We start from the raw sequence: 19,091 nt of genomic DNA, 5'->3' as shown, positions 1-19,091 counted from the left end.
AAAAAAAATAAAAGCAAACTTTTGGGATCAGCACAAGTCATAAATAAAATCAAAGGCAGAATAGTTTCTCGATATCATTCAAGATTCCGTTAATTCTGAAAGCTATTTTATTGCACAATGCATATTTTCCGACATCTCAATAAGTTAACTTAATCAGCGCCTCGAAAAAATTGCCGTATGTCGGAAAAGATAATTAATTTATTCATTTTGATAATGTGAAAATATGCTATTACCTTATAAGTGCAATATATTATTTCAACCAAGCAAAATTGCTCACTCAAAACTTATACTTTATTCATCCATATCTCAATTCAAAAAATAAAAGTGAATACAAGTACGCGAAATGCTTGCTACACGTATAAGTATCAAAATTAATCCTGTTTGCGAATATCATAGTTTTCTAACGGATCGATAATTGAACTGAGAAAGCGCGTGATCAATTCGTGACATTTGTCTAAGTTCCTGTCTGGTCATCACAGTAACAACGCAATTTAATTCAAGATGAACGAGACAATATTTTCTTTAAATTTTGTTAAGTAATTGTGATTTTTTGCAATGGCTAACCTCTAGATCAGTTGTTCTCAAACTTTTTAAGTCACGCCCCCTTTTTAAGATTTCCTAATTAAAGTCTCGCGACCCACCTCAAAAATGACTAGCTATAACATAAGCTACAAATAATGGATTGTATAGCAAAAGTATGTTTTATTCAACAGTAAAATAAATAAAAAACTTTGAAACATTTTTCCGAATGCTTCATCATGATTTGGAAAGGCTGCGGGATTTCTATTTTGGATTCTCCGAAATAGGGCGAGCAAGATCAAATGTAACAAATATTTTCATTAGTAGCCATAAGTTTATTTCAATTTTCTTTATTTTAGATCTATTACGAGTCTGGGGACTAGCCAAGTAACTCACGTAGTATTTGTATCTGAAATTATGGCCTAATCCTTTCCTGGTACACATACTACGTTCCGGTGTCTGCCATCTTGGTTCACATACTTCGGGAATTAATCAATCTGTTTTTACAATATATCAACAAAATGCAACGGCTGGAATATAAGAGTAAACATTCATTCAAATATGCTCAAATGACAAAAATAAGGTGTTTGTTTGAATAGTTTCTATAGTCGAACAATGCATTTCCAAACTCCTCTGAATCGATTATTTTGAACAGTTACGCAACTTCTCGGTATTCTCAGTAAATATGCTATTGTTGAGGCTTAGCATGGTGTTATATTCCGACAACTTTTTCATTAAAAAGGAGATATTCGATAAAACGAGAGAAGTTTAAAATTACAATTTTAGGTTGTTTTCTGAGTCAAATAAACTAGGATACAATGGGGTAAAATCGCTGAACATTTCAGGGTAAAGAAATCAGCGTCACTACCAAAATACAAAAAATACATAAATACAGGAGCTAACAAAAGTTATACAACTGCTTCGCCTACTATAATATATATATATATATATAGGGTGTTTCAAAAATAAGTATACACTATTAATTTTGATTTGCTTTTTAGGTACTCATCACAGCACATTCGTTTCTTCAGAAAGCATAGTATATAGCATAGGTATAGTTTAGGTATTTTTCATCGACCCACAGAATGACAAGAAGATAAACTCAAGAAATGAGGTGCAAAATTGCTGACATGAAGCATATAAATCAGTAAAGCAAACTCAGCGCCTCTTTAACAGAGAATTTAGAATTAATTCGGCACCTACAAGACGAACCATTCATCGTAAATTTGTGGTAACTGGATCTGTAGTTGATGCACAAAGATCAGGAAGACCAAGGAGCGGGCGCTCAGAGGAAACAGATAGCCTAATTAATTCCGAATTCTCATTTAAAGAGGCGATGAGTTTATCTTACTGCTTTATATGCTTCTCGCCAAACAGCAGTTTTGCACCTCATTTCTTGGGTTAATTTATTTGTCATTCTGTGGGTTGACGAAAAATGCAAACAATACCTCAATTTACTACTAATTCATACTGTGTTTTCTGAGAAAATGAACGACCTATGAAGTGTATACTTACTTTTGAGACATCCTGTATATCATAACTAAATATTGTAGATTTTTTACCCGTATTTCTAATAAAATTACATTAAAATACATTTTTTGAAGTGTAATTTTCTTGGTGATTTGTCTGTATAGCATAACACAGATTTACCTATCGTAATCCTTCGACTTCTATAAGGTTGAGCTCTAACATATTTTTCCGGTAAGGGAAATAAATGCCTGACTGACTGTATTTTTGTCCCTTCAATTATCTTGCCACACGCCATCGTGCATGAAATAACTCAAAAACACCTGATTTACTTGTCCGGTGGCAATCATGAGTCACGAATAGCGCATTTGTTTGGTGATAATACGGAACGGGTACCACGCAAATCGTTCGACATATTGAACTGAAATTTTTGTTTGTGTTTTTCGAAACTACTAACTTCAAACTATAAAAATTGGCTTACTTCCTTTTCAAAGTCGGCAAAAGATTTTTTCTTCTTTGCGCAGGCAGATAGATATACTTAAAGCCGAAAGCATATGCGTGTAAGTGCATTTACTTTTTTGAACATCCGCGGCAGACCTGTGATCAAGCGCCCACTTCAGTGTTTATATATGAAAAAGGCAAACGCAAAATTTCATCCTATCTTTGAAAAGCCCATGTTTTTATCTGTTCTGAAACGATGAACCAAATCGAAGACAGACTTTGAAAGAATCATTACTTTCATCTTTATTTTAATGTCGCGATCTGTACTTTATGTGTATATACTACGCTTCACTTTTGCCCACGGCTACTAGCTTTGGCAGGTTGACCAAATACAAAAATAAATAAATTATCAAATATTACATTCAAATCACTTCTGTTTAGATAAAACTAAAAGACGACAACGTGCTGTGATATAAACATCATCACGGACAAGATTTTTTTTAGTGCCTTATATACTTCTAAGCACAGACGAATAATTACGGCGCTTATAAAGGACTGTCCACTCATGAATCAAATTAATGAAAAAAATTCTCCTTATGTTAGAATTAGGTTTGATCAGACTGCTCTAGATCAGTGGTTCCCAAACTTTTTAGAGTTGGGACCCATTACCACAGTTTATGACATAACACAGAAAACAGCAATGGCTAATCATCGCAAAACTACCGTGTTTCCTCGAAAATAAGACCTGGCCTGAAAATAAGACCTAATTTGGATTTTAAAAATGATCATAATTAAACCCTACCCTTAAAATAATTTTAAAATGTGTGGGAGAAGAAAGGTTCAATGACCTGAGGTAAGGTGAAAATCACATCACTATTCAAGATTGTGTGATGTCACAATCACAATTATGATATTTGTCTCTTGATTTTTGTATAAGAAATACAAATAAAAACAATGGATGTCGGTTGTTATATAATGTTTATTAAAAATCTCGTGATTTTCTACAATGTAATTTTATTTTTGATAAATGAACACAAAAGACCTCTTCCAAAAAAACAACATAGTGGTATTATTCAAAAGAAAATAAATCTAAATTTTGTCTAAATTTCGGGGAAACACGGTAAGAAGTGCTGTACAGTGTACAAAACTGCTATGCGTAAAAAAGCCACATGGTCATTTTTTGTGTAGCAAATTTTTGTTCCTTTGAGAAGATCGTAAAAAGGAAACTTTCATAGATTAGAATTTAAGTTCAATTTAATTTTTTTTTTTTTTTTTTTGAAAATTTACGCATTCGAGTCGCCACCGATCCTGATACCCAGTAAAAGTAATCAAAGCTTTCTACATCTTTCCCACGACCCACTAAGATTCCTTTTGCGACCCACCAGTGGGTCGCGACCCATAGTTTGGGAACCGCTGCAGTCTAGATAGATCCACTATCTCATTGGAACCATTTCTATAACCAATACTTGCGTTGTCGAAAACATCAAATAGAATCTATCGCATTCTACTGGATTAATCAATCTGTTTTTACAATATATCTACAAAATGCAAAGGTTTGGATATTAGAGTAAACATTCATTCAAATATGCTCAAATGACAAAACGATGAAAAATATGGTGTTTGTTTGCATAGCTTCTATAGCTGAACAATGAATTTCCAAACTCCTCTGAATCGATTATTTTGAATAATTACGTAACTTCTCGGTATTCTCAGTAAATACGCCATTGTTGAGGCTTATCATGGCATAATATGACCACAACTTTTTCATTAAAAAGGAAAAAACGAAGTCAATAATCGCCCCAAGATATTCAATAAAACGAGAGAAGTTTTATAATTCAGATTTAAAGTTGTTTTCTGGGTCAAATAAACTCGGATTCAATGAGGTGAAATCGCAGATAGTTAACCAACATTTTAAAGTAAAGTTATCGGTGGCGCTACCAAAATACGGGAAATAGATAAAAACAGGAGCTAACAAAAGTTATACAACTGCTTTGCCTATTATAATATATAAATATATATATCAAAACAAGATATTACAGATTTTTACCCATGTTTTCGAAAAAGTAGCAGGAAAAGTGTTATTTTGCCGGTAATTTGTCTGCATCAGAGCACAGATCTCGTAATTCTTTTGATGTTAAGCTCCAGAATATAAATTTGGTGGAAGGAAATAAATGCCTGACTAACCGTATTTCTATTCCTTCAATTACCTTGCCACACGACAACGTGCATAAAATGCAACATTACATAACTCAAAAACACCTGATTTACTTGTCCGATGGAAATCACGAGTCACGAATAGCGATTTCCTGGGTGGTTAAGCGGAACGGGTACCACGCAAATCGTTTGACATATTGAACTGAAATTTTTGTTTGTGTTTTCTGAACAGCACGCCCACTAGTGAGTCATTTTGCAGACCGGGTGACAAAAAAAAACTGTAGCTCATATACAAGTTATGAAGATAAAGGGTTAGAAATATTTGTCAATAACGTGTTTATTTTCTCTGACAGATTACGATTTATGCAACGAATGCGAGAGTAGCCGCTTAAATATTTAGGGATCTCGCAATGAACATAAAATATTGTAAACACAGTGTTTTCTGCACAAATAAAAACAGCATATTTATTTACTATTTTAAACTAAGTTCAGCAGAGCTGTAGTTCACTTAGCTGAGAATGTCTACAGAGTGCAATGAAGACTAATCCTGTCATTTCTAACTATAAAACTTGGCTTACTCCGGTTTCAAATTCGGCTTATTACGCGAAAGATTTTTATTCCTTGCGCAGGCAGATAGATACACTTAAAGCCGAAAGCTTAATTATGTGTGTAAGCGCTTTTTTGTAACTTTTTCGGACATCCGCGTCAGTACTGTGGTACTGTGACCAAGCGCTCACTTCAGTGTTATGTATGAAAAAGGCCAATGCAGAATTTCATCCTATGTTTGAAATTCGCATGGTTTCATCTGTTCTGAAACGATGAACCAAATCGAAAACAGACTTTGAAGGGATTAATAGTTTCATCTTTATTTTATTGTCGGTATTCCTACTTTATGTCTATATACTATACGCTTCACTTTTGCCCACGGCTACTGATTTTGGTGAGTTAACTCAATTCAAAAATAAATAAATTATCATCTTATACATTCAAATAGTGATCATCTATTAATTAAGATAAGATGAGAAAACAGCAACGACGGTTATAAGCTATCAAGATTTTAACGCTTTATATACTTTCAAGCACACACGATTGATTACGGCGCCCATAGAGAACTAACAACTCATTATTCGAAAAAAAAAAATTATGTTAAGATTAGGGCACCTTATACGCAGTTTGATCAGACTGATAAAAATTAGAATTAGAGTGAAAGGTTGTAAAACATCGGTAAATAGTTTTGACTTTCTAGTATTTTCGAAACTTTTTTATGTTGTTTTTTCATTAATTGCACTGAGCGCCTGTTCGGACCTTAGTTCGAATCAAACGTAGGCAATCAAACAAAGCTATTCATTGAATAAAAAAATACCCACTGACGAGAAAAACTCAAGTCATATTCAATGTAAAAAATCATCACAAAACGACTATATATATTCGGACACTCAAATGTTGACTATAATCTATTCGTTCAAAGTATTGCATTTTCTGGCGCACTTCCATCATCTATCTACCTCATTTACATCCCTTGAGTAACACTTTTCTGGCGCACTTTCATCATCTGTCTACCTCATTTACATCCCTCGAGTAACACTAGAGGCTATATCAGAATTTCGAACTTTCTGAACCCCAAATTTTGATTAATTAATCTAATTACTTTAATTAATTTAATTTTGATTAATTAATCTAACTACACAATGAGTCTTGAGCGATCAGCAAGTTAACATTTCTTTCTGTTAGGCATGAGATTATACAGAGAGCATATATATATATAGATAATTTTTGGCGTACATCGCATTTTCATTGTTCATTTTTGATTTAAAGATTTTCCGTTTGCAACATCAATTTGCAACAAATCAAAAAGAATATCATGCGACACACAATTTTCGCTCAATCAAGCAAACAATTTATTGGTGATTTCCAGTTAAAAATAATAAGCTCCACTCTATAACCAATAATTTTCATCAATTTCTCTTTACCGTACATTAAGTAAACACATTTCCACAATTATCTTTCATTATACCTCATCACTAAATAAGCATCTTTATAATCAACGCAGTGATGCTTTCAATATTTTGCATTATAATATTAGGTATACCATCGTTCTCTCTACCTCAGCTTACTTATACTGATAAAAAGACCCTATTTGCATTTGCCCTTGAATTCTGTACGTGTTGCGAGACAATGATTTCGGTGATGACATTTTTATATTACTTCAAATTTTAGGTAGTAGAATGCTTACTATTTCACATATGTAGCTTGTAAATAGCTCTGGCTTGACCGGATGCATGCTCTATTTATTATACAACTACAATTTTTTTCTAGTTATTTTCTATAATGAATCATGCCTTATGTAGGATTTGTTGAATTACAAATTGTTACCTGGCGCTGCGTGCAAATACAGACTAAACGATAAACCACACAATATCTGATAGTCATTCTCCCGTTTATACAAATTTACAATTCATACAAATGAACAGCAAGGCTGTTGATAAAACCTTTTGATATTATCGACCCCACATATCTACCTCCAACTAACAAGCAATTCATGGTGGAATCGTTAGGATTGAAACGAAAAATAAACAAACATTTTGAAGGGCGGTAACATCCGAATTCATTTTGTTCATGACTCAAGTCACCGAAAGCATAATTATAATTTAATAATAATTGGGCATACCATAATAGTTTTCAGAGAAAGGTGTTTGCAATTTACCATGAGTTTTACTTAGATAGTGAAATTGTCTAATTATGATATTTACCATAATACGAAATCAGCTCAATTTTTCCACATAGTCAGAGTTATGAAATAATAAGCGTATGTATGCAATATGTCGGTATATATTTTAAAGTATAAATATAAAAATAACGGATTAATGATAGCATGCTAAACTACAAACATATTTGAATAGCATACATGAACAAAGTAATACGTGGATACAGGTGTTTTTTAAAATACTGTACTTATACAATTACAGATGGAAGAAACAAAACCTTGTAAATGCGGAAGATTTAGAGGCTAACTGCAATGGAATAGTAATCTATGCGACTTATTACTAATATGTCACATTGTTTGATAATAAACGAGTTAAGTTGACGTTTTTGTAATTAGAGCTTGCAGCATTCAAGAAAAGATTAAGACGAAAGCATATAAAACTTTATCGACCAATTTTTTGTCGAAGTTAATTTTTTAAGAATGCACGAAGTCACAAGTTGTCGCTGGTGATCATGGGGAAATTCGACAACCTCAAATCTGAACCAAATTAAGGAACAATGACAAAACTCAGAAATTTGTGATCAAATAATTTTTAACTAAAATATTCAATAGAATAAATATAGGCTACAACACATTTGTAATTTAATGTAGCATGTATATGTGTACTGATAACATGCTTATACAGGAGGATCAGTGCCTAAAGAAAATTTGCTGAAACGCCAGTATACTTGCTTGCTTTCAAATATATGACCAGAAGCATAAAATAATCAGTAAAATCCGAATTCAAGACAGGTAAATAAAATCATTACAGCAACATGAGTTCCCAATAAAGACGATAAGGAGATGAGTAGCCTACAAAATCAAACGTCCATGATTGGCATATTCTTGTTACAGATGCAGAAAAATTTCTTTGTTTAGTCGTTCATTTGTCATCACAAAAAAAAGTTCCCGGAAATTGATACAAAAGTTAATATACTAATAATGTTATCAAAGCCACTTAAAGCCTCTTCTGGCTGGACTTATTGAAGCTAATTTAATTCACGAGATTTGTAGTTTCTTTGTCTTTCCATCATCAGGTTTGTGGACCAGTTTCAATTACAGTGCTTTCGAATTTTCACATTTCGATTATGATGCTTTGCAACACATCTAAAGAATTGCATATATTGAAATTTACCTATTCACAAATAAAAAGCTAGGTTGCATAAAAGGTTAGGTTGCAAAGCTCAGATAAATATATATAATATATATATAAACAATGTCTGTTTTCAGTTCTTACCTGCAACTAAGTGGAACCCACCAATATTGTCTCTGTTGTATTTCTCCTTTTATGTCAAATATTCTTTTCGCCCGGATTGCTTCAGATTTGTATTTTTCTCGATTTAATTGCGTTTTGTTGGATGGGTGATGACAAAATTTGGGACATTTTGCACACTCAAATTCGCTCAACAACATCCGATTGCTCCAAGGTACATGAAAAGCTCGATCACATTTGACCCTACATTGTGTTTAAAAAATATAAGGACCTCCAGAAGTATGCTCAACAAGATGGCGCACAACCTGAACTCAGGTTGTGTACAACTTTAGGGTTCAGGTTGTGCGCCATCTTGGTGCGCATACTTCAGGAGTACCAAATATAATTTGAAAAAAAAAACATAACTCATGGGAAAGCTGCCCGTTATTGTTTCATTCAAATAACGTTATACTTTGTCCTGAATGAAGCTTACACTTACAAGTTAATCTGATGATGCGAAAACCCATCTGTAATATTTCTCAGGTATAATTCGGTACATCCATATCGTGTCCTAAAATTGGCAAGTCTTTTTCCGTCAACTTTCCTGAAAAATGAAAATTATACATGTTATATACTATCTATATATTACATGTTTTGTGACCGCTCGAAGTTAAAATCCCGTTTAAAGCGATTGTAAATTTTGTAAACGTCGCTTCAGTACCATATATTTAATATATATATATATAATTGTCGTTTTCGAAAAACAATGAGTTTCAAATTGTCAAAGACGAATTGTTATTTATACATATTTTGTTGTTATTTTTTAATTTAACGCAGAGTCAACAGCCTCTGCCAGAGTTGTGAAAAATCTTAGGATATAGGCTACCAAGATTCAGGAGGTTTTTCGTACATCAATTAACTCCTTTGATAATAAAAATACGTTGAAAATTCATTAAGCATTTAGTGAAATTGTTAAAATTATACTTTATTGAAAACTACAAAATAAATATTGATTTGGTTTAAGATGTACTGATCGAAAGAAGTAGGCACACCCACCCAAAAATGTCCTTACATTTTAACTAGTGATAACGTTGTAAAATGTGACAGACCAAAATCACAGTGACAAATTACCTGAATTCTAATGATACAGCATCTTTCTTTAATTATGATGCATGGCATATTTATAAACAAAAGATCAATCGTACATAGAAAAATAGGCTTAGAGGTATAATACTTACTTCATATCACATTGTTCGGTACAATTCAAATTAATGAAAATTATGCACACAAGCATCAACGACTGCCAGGAAGTGAACACTGAATTATTTGGTGCCATATTCTATCAACCCAGAAGGTACAGTCCTGAATAATCTTCACTCCTCAGTTCTTTGTGTTCAAGATACTCCAGAATGTATGTAACACTCGCTATGCCCGCCCTAACATTTATACATTCCCTTTTTAATTAAGTAACCATTATTTCTGGGAATTGCCCCTAAAATATTAGCGGATAAAGAAAAGGTGCTCTATGTTTAATAGCCTAGTATAACTGTTGGTTTTTAAAAATGCTTTCAAATATTAGAATATCAGAAAAATTCGGCTGTTAAAAAACGGAAAGCAACTTAAATTGTTCAGTTAGGTATTTTATCTCGACTAAAAAGTCCCAAACTATTTCTGATGACGCCAAGCCAATCCTGTTCTTTTGTTCCTTGACAAGCAAGATTCGGGGTACTCCCTTAATATGTGTACCAGGTTAGGGCATAATTTTTTTCTGATTTCCCTATTTTAGTTCTATTACGAGTTCGGAGACTGTCTGTGTTTGCCAAGTGAATATACCCCCTGTTCATAAGTTTCAGTCCCTTTACACAACTTGACGTTAATTAGGCAAATAAAATTAGTTACATACATATACTTCTGGAGCACCAAATTCGGAATATATAACAGTTATTTTATATTTTAGAAAATATACATCATTTCAGCATCTCGATCTGTAAGAATTAATAACTTTGAAAAATACTAAATATGTAACCTATGATATATTTCAACGCTATTTTGTTTTGAAGCATTGGTGATTATCGAATACGTGATCTGTAGTCCATGAAAACAACATTGCACATACGCATCTTTCATTGATGTGGACTATAGATTCTTTCGTATCCAGCTATAACAACAGGTTCCATTACATTTGAACCCACGTACATTTGAACCCATGACAATTGCACCTGTATGCTATTGCACCTATGGAAATTTTTTTTTCACGGATAGCTAAACCCATACTAACCCTAACCCATCGGTTTTAGCACCCGCATATAGATTGAACCCGTGGATATACGCATGGGTTCAAATGTACATGGGTTCAAATGTACGGTCACCATAACAACAGCATTCTAAACAGCATTCTAGGACGAAAAGTCAATCAATCAATCATCATTTATTCGTCAACACAATTTAAACATGGTAAGATATATGAAAAAACATTACAAATACAAGTGGAAACTAACTTAAATTGTGTGACAGGAGTCGCGAGGGACCTCAAGAGGTCTTCAGGCAGCGACACCTAAAGGATAAAAACTATTCCATTGCACTGGAACAAAAAAAATGGATTTAAATGAAGTTTCAAATTCATCTCATCAAAAACTAAACAACTTGCTAAAATCATATTAACTGGGTTTCTACAACAGTTGCGATCAACATATAAAAACATATGTCAACTTTCTGTAGTCCAAATTTTCCCTAGGGTCTCTATTGATAATCAAACATAATTTCACAATCTATTATTACGCGGTAAAGCATCGAACAATACCATAAGGATTTTTAACGATAGGAAGCAGCATATTATGTCACCCAATAAAAATTCAGATTCGTGGACGCGAAATATATACGACATATCACAATCCTATTGTACCATATTTTTATGATCTTTCTGATATTTTCATACGTTAGATTTCAATGTTTATATCGAGTTTGGTTTATAACTGAACTGTACGCTGTGAATCTTCCCACGTATGACCGATAACTGGCAAAAGGGAGGTTCATAGAATTTATCCTTTATCTTTTCCATATATAATTTAATAGCTTTTATACTAAATTTCATCTTGGTGGCGTAACGTGCGGAAAATTATGTTGTCCTGGTATTAAAAGCTCTGGTAATTGCCCTCAAATTTTTGCCAATCATGAAGTTGAAATTTCCATAAAAGATCATCCAACATCGTTGAGTATAGAACCAGTTCCCCTTTATGACAACACTGCGATTTATTGAATCAATTTTCAAACTGATGACATACTCAAATATATTTTCAAGGCAAGGATCTCGGGTGGTTATTGGAGCGCTAGAAAAAGCGCATACATTTTAGTTTGGAAACTAGATCATCCAATGGCAATATTTTACATATATACTGTATTTTTTTAATCAGTATAAACTTCAGATGCAACTATATATTTTCAGCGATGAATTTCTCATATATATGTTATTCATATAAAGCCGCGACACCAAATTAACCTAGCAACGAATTTGGGAAGGAATTATCTTGTTTATGGTTAAAGTGACCGTGGATTCTCCACAGTGGTATCGACGTCTAATTTAGTTGATACTGCCTGCCATAGAAATAAGTAAAATATGCCGCGTTTTAGTCGATAAAAACAGACTTGAAATTTTCATTCGAGGTTAGCAAGCATCCGATTTTACAGACTATGAAGCGAAATATTCTCCCAACCGTAAGTACTGAGAATTACCGTATTCAGCATCAAAAAATTTCGCAATGTTAAGTATAGGGAAAATATTCATAACTGGGTGACCTGACGACTTTCAGCCTGAATTAGACACATTATTGTTGATGGATGATAATATTGTTGTGTTATATGCAGGGCAGCCTTCGATATGAACCCAAAAAATAAGCACATCAGAGAAACATAACAATAAGATGACAAAGAACAAAATGTATTCATGCCAGTGTCTAATCATACTTTACACTAAAAAGGATTTGCTACAGCAGTTCTTTAGTCTTAGAAACTATCTGGTTCATCTCACTTTTAAGTTGTATTTTTAATCAAGTTACACAAACTATGTGACTCAATTTGCTTTTATTATCCCATGAATGCGTGTGGCAATCAATGATATTTTAATATCATTTCTAGCAAATCAATCATTCGAATTGACCAATCTAGGTGCCCGTTATAAGAATCTCTACTCCTAAAATAAGGACACATGTCAAAATAAGGACGTTTCTTAGAAATAAGGACAAAAATATATTCTAAGAAAAACACCTTCAAAATAAGGACGTTATGGCAGCCCTGATTATATGCAATGGGTATTAAATCTGTTGCTTCATGGCCAGACTCCACTGTGGTTTTATGCATGATAACCACTCGTGCCGAACTACATCCTTGTTCTTCCTCGCTGTATCACATGTATAGTTGTTCGTCGACTTTGTCTAATTATCGACGATCCTGTTTTGGGCATAATATACCAACTGGGTGTATGTAATGAGAAAACAAGATTCGGTGAAAAACTCGTATGAAAGAGGATTCTAACCTTTAACCGACTTACAATAAGAAGCCTCAGTGACGCAATAAACAACTGACCATTGTGACTCACCAAATAAAAATGTTCCCAATATTTTGACAAACAAACTAGGCAGATGGTGACATAATTTTCTTGAACAAAAGAGAAAGGACAGGAATTCCCACTTAAAAATAAGGAACAAAAACGAATAAGCAGTAAAGTAAAGCCACATACGATTGGCAAAATAATTTAACAAACTGGTTGTTTTAACAATGATAATTTTATCTTCAACCACCAAATAAGACATAACTTCTTAACTCAAACTTGGCACATAACTCTTTCTTCATGAAAAATCAATGTGGATCAATGCAATTCTATTTGATTTAGAATATAATCAAGTATAATTTCATTGAGGGTTATTTTTGAAATGCTAAAAATTTCAACATCCGTAGTGCACTTTATCTATAACAATAATATAACTGAATTTATTAATATCGATTATATTACATTTATTAACTTTTATTTAGGCATAAATTCAACATGGTATCGTATTTAGAAATAGAAAAAAGCCTTTATGCAGTAGAAAAATATTAGATTCCTTGGCATATCAAGTTTAAGCATATAAATATCACAGGTGTTATTAGAAAAAAATCAAAAAAAATCTAAAGTACCGATCAAACGCACAGCGGTGAAAATGTGAAATGTTATCATCAAAATATATTGGATAGCAAGAAGATGACTGTCGTATTATGCTTGATTCTGACGAATTATTATAATATTGCGATTGTGAATTATAAATTATATGGAGGAGAAATGACAATTTTTCCAGAGTCCTGTTGTTCATTGTAGCGAGCTTTTAACATTTTTTTCATTGCGTTTCGATTGCGCTCAGCATTTTCAGAGTGAGCTGGTGATCCAGTTCTGTTGCTGTCAGTGTCGCTTTGATCTTGACCTTTTGTCAACAAATCAGTTTTCCATCTGTAAGAAGTTGGCGGTGCTTCCTTACGATCGCGAGGTCGAGCTGAATGATAGGTTGTGTGACGTTCATACTGACGTGAAACCGGCACGTCAACATGTACGCTGTGTCTATATGGGCCGCTCGATTGTGCCTTTCTTTCTGCTTTTTGGGACCGATACATAACAGGAGGAGGTTCCGGACTTTCTTCTCTGTGAAAACTATTCCCAATAGGTGATAAACCCAACCCGTTGATAGTACTCACTGGTCTTGTTCTGGTTCTAACAGTCTGAGAATGAGGAGATTTGTCTCGATGTAAGCGCATTTGAGGTTGAGGAGTTTTGCTTCTCTGAACAGTGGTTCGAGACAATGAATCATCAGTGTCATCATAATACAAAGTTCTTCCGACTTTCGATTTATCTGGTCGACTTGGCCTGTCGGTTACAGACCCAGAGGAATGTTCTGAAGTATTGGTACGAAACTTTGATTCTGCTGATCTTCTCTTTGAACTAGGTGGTTTCTGCATGTTATAGAACTCATAGTTGTTGAAGTTACCCGGCGCCCCAGTTGAAGATCTGTCTTGAGTGTAAGAACCCCTATGAGGAGATGTGGGTGTCATTTGATCGTTTTCTTCTGCATGAGTCACAATTCTGTTTGAATCGTCCGGTAATGCTCCCGCATCGGACTCAAGGCGCGGTTGTCTAAAAAAGTATACAAATATAAATAAAAGAATTGACGAAAAACAAGCTTTTCTGATAAAACGCTTTCTTAATCTTCCCAATGTGTTGAGGGTCACAAATATAACCATAATATACATTTGTATAGTGATCCATGAAATTGCTGTAAACAGCGAAATATATACAGTACAATGTCATAATTTTCTAGAAATCCATAATTTAAAATAAGCGGACCATTTTTTTTATACATTTTCGATTGCAATACCTTGCCAGTCTTCACAAAAAATAGGAAGATTTTTATCATGAACTACAATATTATAATCTGCCAATGTCACCCGAGTATTTTGCATTATAATTCTGATATAATGAGATAGATTGCTCATGTGTGAAACTGAAAAATCAGATGATAAAATACCATGCTTCCAAATTAATACTAATAATATAAAATATAAAGAGAATGAACAAAAGAAGATCGCAGAAAAGCAAAAGATAAATCATACTTTTGCATACTGTTACATGCATATGATGATTTGATTGAACAAGTTGAGCTGAGCAAAGATAACAGCTTGAAAAAAAAGTGAAGAAGATCAAGGAAGGATAAAAACATTCAAATTGCTTGTATGCAACTTAAACTCATATGGCTGAACAAATGAATTAAATTAGATTGAAATGTAAAAGATAATAAATAGCTACATGCATGAAATTCGAATGTACATATAAAATTGTATGTAGACTAGAATGGACTATGACATTGTGTCAAAGATTGTTCACTTAATTTCTGGTGGAACCCTTCTTCATGCATCCATACATATGGGAAATTGAAACTACTTTGCCATTCACCAGTTCAGGACTGATGACAAGATTTAATCATGATACAAAATTTCTTTCTTTCAACTTATGATTCTTGAAATACCATTGATACTACTTAAGCTACCTAAAGTGAAGTGATTGTCTATTTCAATGCAATAAACATGAAAAAAGTCGAGGGTTTTGAGACAAAAGGGCGAATATGAAAAAAAGTATTTCAATAAGTTAAAGAAGTTTAAAAAAAGGTTTTAAAAAAGGTTTCCCCTTTTTTCAAGTTTAGCCCTTTTGGGTTAAAGCCCCCGAAAGGATGTGCACTTGAAGTTGAAAATTTGTTGCGTCCAATCAATAGACAAGTCTAACATAAATGAGTTTTCATATTGTTCTACAAATTCAAATAATCACTACAGGTCCTGTTCTAGTATGTGCATTGCTGACGTACCTGTAGGGAGTAACCACACCACCCCAAGTGACGTATTTACCATTGCGTTTTCTGTGAGTAAAATGGTACAAAATGTTTTATCGAAAGTCAAGTTGTGTTTCAATATACTGTTTAAATTCATAATCTCAGTGCTAGTTTGTACGAACCCATTTTAAGACGAATATATGCTTTCAAATGGACAGATTAATAGCTAAAATTTAAACATATAACTCTGAAATGGGCAAACTACGGCCCATGGGCCAAATCAGGTCCGTTGGGTAATTTAATCTTGCCTGTCCGATGCTGCCACAACCGAAGTAAAACCAAATTTTGATGTTTCAGCTAAAAAAAATAGCTCAAGGAATTTGTTGAGATTGCGATTAAATTTAGTTTTAGATCAAAGCTCATTGTTTTTATTGTTCATAAAATGTAACTTTTTACGTCACACTTACATGGCCCACTAGTGAAGGTGGGCAAAATTTTTGACCCATGGTTAAAAAACCTTGCCTACCCCTGATATAACTCAATCATACTTTAATCAATTTTTAAGGAAATTAGGAGCTTTCAGAATATGTGCTTACTGGACCGGTAATAATACCAAGTATAAATAAATTGAAAGATCAATCAAAAACATAATAGAAGATTTTTATGCTCTGAAAATCACCAGCACCTTTAGCATAAATGATTTAATCGGGAGCTGCCTAGAAACTTCCCAATTTCAAGGTTGAAAAAAAAAGATAATAAAATGCATTATCATGTGAAGAGGAGGCAAATTAGTTAAGGACCAGCTTTATCAATGATCTGAAGTCTGTTTTTGTCTGAATGACAAATTTGAACTAGTTTGCAAAAGGCCCAATGGCCTGAGATTTATTAATTATTTTTCAATAGGTCTCAAACATGCCTAGTTTATTTAATCTTCTTCAAAAATTCAACGGAACATTTTATTCTGCATTCAGTTTATATGTTATTGCAGATAGTTAAACACTGAAGTGTGAATTTCAAATATGTGGAATGGCATTATACTCCATATTCCATTAGTCCTAAACTATACCCCATTGTCTTTTGAGGATGTTAAATATAGGCAGAAATGCACATTGGACCATAGATGGTCTGCTCATCATCAGTATGGTGCATCCTTAACCTATAAGCTATGCTATTTCATATTACTCATTTTCAAAACAAAAGATCGTTAGATTTCAAAATTCTTAAATTTTGCAGTATCCAAAAATATGATTTCAAAAGATCTACAAAAAAGATCACCAAACCAATGAAAAAAGTACTAAAAAATTTTCCATTGTATTGTACCACCTACAAAATCAATTTACTAAATTTTCCAGGTCATGTCAACAAACAGTACAAATCATATTTATGAACTAGTTTTTTGTCACAGAAATCAAAATTGACAAAAATCGAATAATTTATAGCACAGTATCTATTTTCCTGTCTTTGATTTTTCGATTGGTCTTTTTCGATGTACACGGCTACTTCTTGTCAAAATAAGACCAACCTACATTTTTATTATTTGAAAATGATTTAGAAATTCACAAATCAATAATTTTATTCAACAAAAAAGAAATCAAAATATCCAACAGGTTGATTAACACCATGGTAGCTAGTTGACACCCAATTTTAAACTTAATAAGGTTAGTTTGAAAAACAATTTTTAGCATCGAATACAAAATGCAAATTTCGTGCTTGTTACTATAAAAAAGAAAGGAGTTTTCCCCCAAGCATAACTTGCAGGCAAGAGGCAGGCATGAAGATATATGTCACATACCTTTACGAGTCTTATTCAGTTTGTTTTTGCCGCCAGATTTAAACCCTCTGAGAAACGTAAGTTTTAAATAAAACTGATACTAAATCAGGAAAATCTTGGGAACCGGAGGGATCGTTTACCAATAATCAAAAGAGTTTTCTCTTGCAGCATGAATGATCATTAATTTTGGCATAAAAACAAGCTTTTGGTATAAAACTAATGCTAATTTAAAAAAAATTTTCAGCTCTTTTTAAGGCCAATTCGAAAACACAAACGCAAATTTAAAATCTAGCGATGATCACCAACTAATCTACTATGGTAAAGCGGGTGAACATGATATACTGAGTCTAATCACGCTATAACAATATATAATCAATTAATATAGTATTATTTACAAACACTCACACACAAAATGAATAAAAATTAGATATTGTTAATCATGACACATTCGTACAGACACATAAAGCATATAAAACACCTTTAATATTAAAAAGTAAATTTATTACATTGAATACAGTATACAGTATTATATAAAACCCTTTTATTAGTACTTTAATTATATTTCATTATTTATAATTATCGAACACCACATTAAATTATTTCATTAACATAAACAATTTTTGTGCAAAAATATCATCCAAACACTTTCAATCAGGTATATGGTTATTGACAAATTTCTTTATATTAAGGATATTTATATCTATTGTTTGATAAAATGGAAAATGTGCAAATTGAGTCTATCTGACTTGATTTGATTCGTCCAAATTCGAAATCCATATAATGACGCCATTTGCAATATTTATCAAAAAAATACCAAAAACATTTAGATATATAAGTGAAATTCTCATAATATAACACACATATGTAAAGATCTGTTCGAAAAATCCAAGCAACACAATTTTGGGTATAAATCTAGCCATGCTTAACTCAATATAAACTCAAAATTATGATAAAACTATTAAAAAAAGAATCTCACCTTGGCAATGAACTATAATCTGGAGTAGTTTTAATATTGTTAACATTCGAGTTTCTTTCTTGGCGTCGTTGTCGACTTCTGTCACCATAATCAACAGGTGAGGTGGGTCGTTTTGGTGAGTTCCATTCAAATGTTTGTGAGTGAGAACCCAGCATAACACCAGGATCTACTGATCGCCTTCCTGAATGGGATTCTGAGTATGTAACCTAAAAATAATGAGATGTATTAATTACCATAGGTATCTTTATATAGTAGTAGTAATTATGTTTATAGCAGCTCTTGTGATATAAATGTATGAACCACATGACAATATGTCTCAAATGACGAAGAAATAAAACAAAAGAATAAATCCTAGTGTTTGATATGTCCTTATTAATCACAAGACAATCTGGTTCATCTGTTAAATTATACCTACAAACTCATGCATTCACTAGGAAAACAAGTCTATATGAACGGTCAATGAATTGACACAATTAATACCACAATTC

General features: G+C 32.9%; 2 protein-coding genes and 1 long non-coding RNA gene across 3 annotated transcripts in view; 1 reads left to right on the top strand and 2 right to left on the bottom strand.

Annotated features, from left to right (window-relative positions):
• Window positions 1–19,091, top strand: part of LOC144428122 (uncharacterized) — a 149,710-nt gene that overhangs the window by 76,527 nt on the left and 54,092 nt on the right. The window lies entirely within an intron of this gene.
• LOC120337874 (uncharacterized) lies at window positions 7,404–10,001 on the bottom strand. The gene is made up of 4 exons (XM_039405774.2): window positions 9,755–10,001; window positions 9,016–9,120; window positions 8,562–8,780; window positions 7,404–8,431 (listed from the first exon to the last, which is right to left on the bottom strand). Exons 1-4 carry the CDS (start codon window positions 9,850–9,852, stop codon window positions 8,377–8,379), a joined length of 477 nt encoding a protein of 158 aa, XP_039261708.2. The 5' UTR covers window positions 9,853–10,001; the 3' UTR covers window positions 7,404–8,376.
• Window positions 13,152–19,091, bottom strand: part of LOC120338234 (uncharacterized) — a 46,153-nt gene continuing 40,213 nt past the window's right edge. Inside the window, exons 30-31 of the mRNA XM_078117090.1 lie at window positions 18,604–18,809; window positions 13,152–14,670 (exon numbers count right to left, since the gene is read on the bottom strand). Of these exons, the coding sequence (XP_077973216.1) occupies window positions 13,806–14,670; window positions 18,604–18,809 (1,071 nt within the window). The 3' untranslated portion in view covers window positions 13,152–13,805. The remainder of the gene's footprint in view (window positions 14,671–18,603; window positions 18,810–19,091) is intronic.

This window comes from Styela clava, chromosome 10 (genome assembly GCF_964204865.1).
Source record: "Styela clava chromosome 10, kaStyClav1.hap1.2, whole genome shotgun sequence".
Classification (NCBI taxonomy): Eukaryota; Metazoa; Chordata; class Ascidiacea; order Stolidobranchia; family Styelidae; genus Styela; species Styela clava.
The sequence above is the reverse complement of the archived record's forward strand: the minus strand, read 5'-3'. Positions and strand labels throughout refer to the sequence as shown.

Coding starts and splice junctions, on each gene's coding strand:
- LOC120337874 (XM_039405774.2), bottom strand. CDS start 9,852: ATGGCACCAAATAATTCAGTGTTCACTTCCTGGCAGTCGTTGATGCTT. Junction 8,781..9,015: donor TCGCATCATCAGATTAACTT/GTAAGTGTAAGC, acceptor AACACAATGTAG/GGTCAAATGTGATCGAGCTT. Junction 8,432..8,561: donor TGGGTTCCACTTAGTTGCAG/GTAAGAACTGAA, acceptor GCAATTCTTTAG/ATGTGTTGCAAAGCATCATA.